At 51.1% G+C, this 6,414-nt stretch overlaps 1 protein-coding gene across 2 annotated transcripts; it reads left to right on the forward strand.

Annotated features, from left to right (window-relative positions):
- Positions 1-2,038: 2,038 nt before the first annotated feature.
- Positions 2,039-5,385, forward strand: ID4 (inhibitor of DNA binding 4, HLH protein). 2 transcript variants are annotated; one of them, XM_017808661.1, is made up of 3 exons: positions 2,039-2,795; positions 3,442-3,500; positions 3,925-5,385. In XM_017808661.1, the coding sequence occupies exons 1-2, from the start codon at positions 2,390-2,392 to the stop codon at positions 3,453-3,455; spliced, it is 420 nt and encodes a 139-aa protein (XP_017664150.1). In that variant the 5' UTR covers positions 2,039-2,389; the 3' UTR covers positions 3,456-3,500; positions 3,925-5,385. The 2 variants fall into 2 exon arrangements, with proteins under 2 accessions (XP_017664150.1, XP_017664149.1); XM_017808660.1 differs by having other exon boundaries at positions 2,275-2,788.
- The last annotated feature ends 1,029 nt before the right edge of the window (positions 5,386-6,414 follow it).

Here is a 6,414-nt window from a genome sequence, read left to right on the forward strand (position 1 = left end):
AAAAAGAGGTCTGAGGCATTTCATGGTTCTTCACAAATTTCCAGAAATACTGAGTCATCTTCAAGAACCAGTGTGGTCTCAGTGGATTTGCTATAGTGCTGCTACAGAGTGTGTATGTGTGAGTTTGTGTGCATGTACAGAAATAATCTGTCCAAACTAGCTTTGGGAGAGCTAAAGGGGAACCAGTTACATATTGGGGTTTCCTAGAGATTTCCAGTGAGATCAGAGGAGCTCCCAGAAGGGATTCAGTACAAACAGAACAACCCAATATTACAGTCTATCGAGTTTCACACAGATTTTGATTAAAATGGGACCAGCAACATTTGAGCCTGAATATTCACTGTCATTTAAAACTTTATTTTTTTTAGACAGCACATCAAATCTGTCCATATTACCAGGACTCTGGAAAACAGACAGAGTAACCATAATGTATGCTTTAAGGCCCGTGCCTGCAAGGAAACTGCAAGGAGAGGAGTTTCACAGGATAAAAGCAATGACTGCAGCAGAATTGAGATCATCCAGCCCACAGCTAATGGAAATACGTCTTCCCATCACATCGTCATAATGTAGCATACAAATCTAGACCTCAGTCTAGATTACAGCTCAAAGATTTACACCATGCACTTAGATTTTGTGCTGACAGGAGCCTAACTGCCATGTATGGCACTGGCAATGTGGGACAAAATAAGGAAAACAAAGAGTGTGAGTATTTGTAAGCAGAGCCTCAAAACATATGTTTTTAAGGGGTGAGAGAGAATGCAAGTGCGCTTCATTATACGCTTCAGATGATCCAGTCTCACTGCTCATTCAAGTTCTGAGTTTGACAGCTTCCCACTGTATCCTTTATATATCACCCGTTGTGACTAAGCTTTGAGGGGACATGTAATCATTAATCACCATTATGGATTTCTTCCTTTCTGTTGGGTTTGACTTACAAGCTTAGGGGCAGATCCTGCAGCCTTTACTCCTTCCTTCACTCTTTTGCCCAAGCAGTCAGCCCTACTTCGCTCACGGAGAGCTCGAAGCACTGCAGCATCTGCAGGATCGGGCACCAAGTTTCTTATGCTGGCATCCCATTCAGATACGCAGTGGCTCTTAATCCTTAGCAGGAATTAACAGGAAGTTTCAACACCGCATTATTAAATTAAAAGGTTACAATCTGCCACGAGATGACTTAAGCAGGACTCAGGAGTATGTGTCTGTTAATTTTAATGCTGTCTCAAAGTACAGAACTGTGGACATTTCCAGCATCATATTTAAAACATGGTACATCTACTAATACGTGATCTGGTGCATTAATGGACCAAATTAAGTTACAGGTATGAATTTTACATAAAACGGATTAATATTATATGTCATGGAGGAATTTTAAATACTCCATCTCCATGCATTTTTAATAGTTATGTGCTCTAATTTAATGTTCCCTGGCATTGCTTTGCTTGTAGTCCCTAAACCCTCCTTCTTCCTTCCCACACCCCCCTCCCTCTCAAGTTTTGCTTGGGATCTTCCCTGCCTTTAAACCAGCGTCCCCAAGTCCCTCAAAAAATGTGTAAAGCCGGGATGAGCCTCCTACACCGAGAGAATAACAACGCGTTTCACGACCCGAGGAGAGGCCACCCCTCCTGAGGACAGGGATGGGGGAGGCCGGGGAGGGGGTGCAGCCACCTTCCCCCGGGTCGGGCGGCGGGGAGCGGCGCCGGTCGCGCGAGGCTGCGCTCGCCCCCGCGAAGCTGCGCGCCGGACCGTGGGGACGGCGCCGGGAGCCGCTGGGCGGCGGGTCCCACCCGCATTCCCGCAGTCCTTCCTCCCCGCCACCGCCCCCTCCTCCTCCTCCGCCGCCGCCACCGCCCCCTCCTCCCCGGGGGGGTCCACGCGCGCCGCCCGCCCCTCCCCGGCCCCGTCGCCATTGGCTGGCGCCGCGCTCCGGGAGGGGCGGCCGCGCCCTGATTGGCTGCGGCGCGGCCCCGCAGCGCCCCCCGTTCCCCGCTGGCCCGGCCCCGCCGCGGTGCCGCCCCCGCCCCGCCCCCCGGCACCGCCCGCCCCGCCCGCGCCCCGCGCTATAAATTGGGCGGCGCGGCCAGCGGCAGTGGTGGTAGTGGTTTGGGCTGAGAGGTCGCGGAGCCGCAGCAGTTTGTATTTTATTTTAATTTTTTTTAATTTTTTTTTTTTTTTCTTTATTCTCGGTGTTCGCGGCGCCGTCGTCGTGCGGCTCGGCGAGCGCCTCTCGTTGCACCCGCGGGGCAGCAGCCGGTAACGCCGGCGAGGCGCTGCGGCCGCGCTCCGCTCCCGTTGCGGGCGGTGCGTGCGCGGCTTCGCGAGGTCGCAGCAGCAGCAGCGGGAGGCGGCGGTGGTGGTGGAGAGGGAGGTCTCCCTCCCTCCCTGCGGCACCATGAAAGCCGTGAGCCCCGTCCGGCACCCCAGTCGCAAGGCGCAGCCCGGCGTGGCGGGCGGCGGCGGGGGGCACCCAGCCCTGCGGTGCCTGGCCGAGCACAGCGGCTGCAAGGGGGGCCCGCCGTCGGGCGAGGAGCCGGCGGCACTCTGCCTGCAGTGCGATATGAATGACTGTTACAGCCGGCTGAGGAAGCTGGTGCCCACCATCCCGCCCAACAAGAGGGTCAGCAAAGTGGAGATCCTGCAGCACGTCATCGACTACATCCTCGACCTGCAGCTGGCTCTGGAGACGCACCCAGCGCTGCTCCGGCAGCAGCCGCCGCCGCCCGCCCTGCACCCGGGCAGCTGTCCCGCGGGCACCCCCAGGACTCCGCTGACAGCCCTCAACACTGACCCGGTAAGAGGTGCGTGACACACGATCCCGGGAAGCGGGGCGCAGGACAGAGCGGCGTGGCCTAGTGGTCAGCGCTGGCCGCCGTGGGAGCGCCCCGGTGATACAATGGCACTGCCAGTCCCCTGGCTCTGCCGAGGGGTCATAGTCCCGGGAGGGGACGGGGTGGACGGGAGCAGGAACGCCCTGGCTGTATGCGATGGGTGCCCGCATCCCCTCGGTGTGTACCGTGCAATTACAGCCTCTTGAGGGAGTAGCTGTAGCCGGCGTGTTTGCACACACGGGAAGAGAAGCGCTGCTCCTGCGCTTCCCACCCTTCCGCGCCGTGTAGCGAGTGTGAGGGGCCGTGGGGGCTGTACATATTGAACGCAGCGTGCTTTGAGGGGGTGGAATCGGGGAACGTCTCCCTTCCACGGGTACCCTCGGTGGTAGCCCGGGGGGCGTGTGCCCCGGCAACTCCGTGCCCCCGGGGCTTCCCCCGCCGGCAGCGCTGCGATGGCCCCTCGGCTCTGTCCCCCCGTGCAGCTGGGGGCTTCCCTGAGCCCTCGCCGGCGGGGCTGTGGCAGTGCTCGGTACGCGGAGGAGAGCGGTCTGGGGTGCGGGGGGTCTACGTGTCCTTTGCCCCCAGCTCTAATTTGCCGTGTTTGGTTGCTGCGCAGGCAGGCTCTGTTAACAAGCCCGGGGACAGCATCCTCTGCCGCTGACCGCCGCTCCCCAGGTGAGTGCCGGGCGGGCGCGGGGCCGGGGGCGGGCGGGGGGAGCGCAGCGCCCGGGCTCGGCGGGGCCGCACCGCATCCCCTCGGGAAGCCAGCCGAAGAGGGACCAGAGCCCGGCGAGAAATATTTGCAGGAGGCTTTGGGGTTTTACTTTTAATTACCGGGTGGTTATTTTCTTTAATTACTGGGTGGTTATTTTTTTTTTCTCCCCCCCCAACACCCCCCCTCTCCCCCCGGAGCGCCTCTGGCTGCGGCGTGCAGCTGCGCATCCCTCCCTCCGCCTGGCCCAGCCTGGGAGCTGCGGTTGTTGTTTGACCTGGTTTGTTTTGGGTTGTTGATCAAGCATGTCTTGTGTTTTGTTGGTGGCGCCAGTCGGTCTGGAGCGGAGCGGTTCACACACCCCCTCTATTCATTCCTCTCCCACAGGTGTGCGGCGGTGCCGCGCCGCGCAGAGGCAACGGGGGGCGGGCGGCGGCGGGAGGGGGCCCGGCCCGGCCCCGCCGCACCGGAGGAAGGAGCCATCCAACCCCCCCGAGCAGTTCCCATGCTTCACCCCGCAGAGCCGAGCCTTTTCACCATTTTGCACGTCCGTAGCGGTCCCCCACCCCACCCCCCGTGGTTTTTTTCCCCCCCTCCCCGGTTCCGTCTCTTCTCGTCGTTCCCGGCCAGCTGTGAGCGGCAGCGTGTCCCGCGGTGGCAGCAGGAAAAGTTGCGACTCTGCCCCGGGATAGAGGACCGAGCCTAAAGCAGACTTTAGAAACCTTGTAACTCTTAAGGGACCGAGCAGCCGAATCTTGAAGCTTTACTAATCTACCAGAGCATTTGTAGATATATTTGACATCTATTGTTTAAAATAGATGGATTTTATTGGGGCCCAGGGAACTTTCTTCTCCCTGCAGGAGTGTTACATATTGTATAGACAAATGAGTGACATTTCATACTGTGTATATATAGAGATGTTCTATAAGTGTGAGAAAAGTATATGCTTTAATAGACTACTGTAATTATAAAATATTTTTAATTAAATATTTTTTTGTAAATATTATAAAGGTGTGTATGTTTTTTTTAATCTGTGGGAATATCTCTTTAGAAAACCACAGCTCAAGTACAGAGCTGCTAATACGGAAATATCTTGAATGTTTAGGACTTTTTTTTGTCCCCAGATGTCCTTTAGACTCAAAAGTTGCAGCTATAGCTAGTGGTCCTGCATGATTGCATGAGATGTCTAATTGCAAATAAACTTGTTTGGAGTCCATACAAACGTGTTTTCCTTAATCTAGACTTAAAATGTTTGTAAGTGTATTATACATTTTGAGACTACACTTTTGTCATTTAGGCACAGGGGTTTTTAGTGCATTCTATAAAAGTAGCAGTAAGATGTAGTGTTTTTTACTGAGAATAGAAAAACAAATTCTATCTAATTTTTTTGCATTATGGGGGCAATGCTTTAGATCTCTAATCTGCTTTTTTTAAAATCTGCTGTTGCATCAGATCAATAAACTTGTTCTGGAACTTCACTTAGCACCAAAAAGTTTTATTGCAAACTTGTGTTCCTACAGCTTATTATTGCTTAAAAACTGAAAACAGTTCTCTGCTTGCAACCAAAGGGCAAAACATTAACAAAAACAGTTGCTGTTTCCTTCATCCAAAGAGTATTAATAGCTAACTGCAGAAAGGCACATAGGCGAAGTTGTTACGATCAGTGATGTAAATTCATCTTAAAACGAACTTAAGTAGACCAAAAATCGGATAACTGCGTCAAGATTATTTTTCTAGTACAAAATGACTTACATTTCACTGCAGCTATGTTACAGTTAAAATCCTGTTTAATCTCTGTGATGTGTAACTACTACATGTGAACATTAAACTAGATTTACCTGTCTTTAACTGTGATTCTTCAGCTTATTTCTTCAAACCTCCGAATTAGCACATTCTTTTCACTTTTTGTCCGTATACCATTTGATGGGTGAATTAATTTTACAGCAGGCTCTTGCACAATCAAGTCTTCCTGACTGTAAACTTGTGTCCAGACTCAGTGAAAGATGCTCATCTTGTGTGATCCATAGCTTACGTGCTAGTGAAATGGGATTTTCAGAGTAGGAGAATTAAGCAGGATTTAATTGGGTGCTTTGTAAATAGCTAGCCAACTGTGTGTGTAACATGGTCTGTTTGACTAAAAAAGAGGATTTGTTTCAGATTATACAAGTGTCAAAAGTACTATAACCCGAGGGACGACTTCTATTAAGTTAAATATTTATAAGGAAGTTAACTACTGCGGTCATTAGCTATTGACTACAGTGATAATGTCAACAAGATGAACATTTTCTTTATCAAAATAATTGCGTAAAGATCAAATCAAAAAGTGGCTAACACATCTGCAAACACAAGGCCTCCTGTCACTGCAAATGCTTTAAAGGCCACGGGCATTTTATGGGTTGAGCCTTGACTTCAGGGAGGGGGAGTGGGTACCTCCATTGTATTCCCCCAGCTCTGCGGTTGCAGTATTAGCAATTTAATGAGCAAAATACGTGTTCTTGTAAAATTAAGTCACGAACCCCTAATCCTGGGTCTCCAACAATTTCAGTGACAGTAAGAATGCTATCAATAGCATCTTTACTGCACTTAGGGAATTTTCAATTTTTTTCCAAAGGAGTGGCTTAAATATACATTTATTTTCTTGGTTTATCTTCTTAATATTTGTAGTCTTATGCTTACTTCAGCTTGTACAGCTCATCTTATTTTGTATACAATTTTTCAGTAACATCGGTTCTCAATACCCTTGTTTGTTTCTATCCACTGTTGCCAAATTATAGTATTCTGTTACACAGAAGAGGAAGCAAGCAAAAAGGTGCTGTCTTAAAATATAGAACTACCATGTAGAGTTTCTAAGTATCAAAGCTGAGGTGTCCTGGGAGA

This window comes from Lepidothrix coronata, unplaced genomic scaffold (assembly GCF_001604755.1).
Source record: "Lepidothrix coronata isolate B3197 unplaced genomic scaffold, Lepidothrix_coronata-1.0 Scaffold23, whole genome shotgun sequence".
NCBI classification, from domain to species: Eukaryota; Metazoa; Chordata; class Aves; order Passeriformes; family Pipridae; genus Lepidothrix; species Lepidothrix coronata.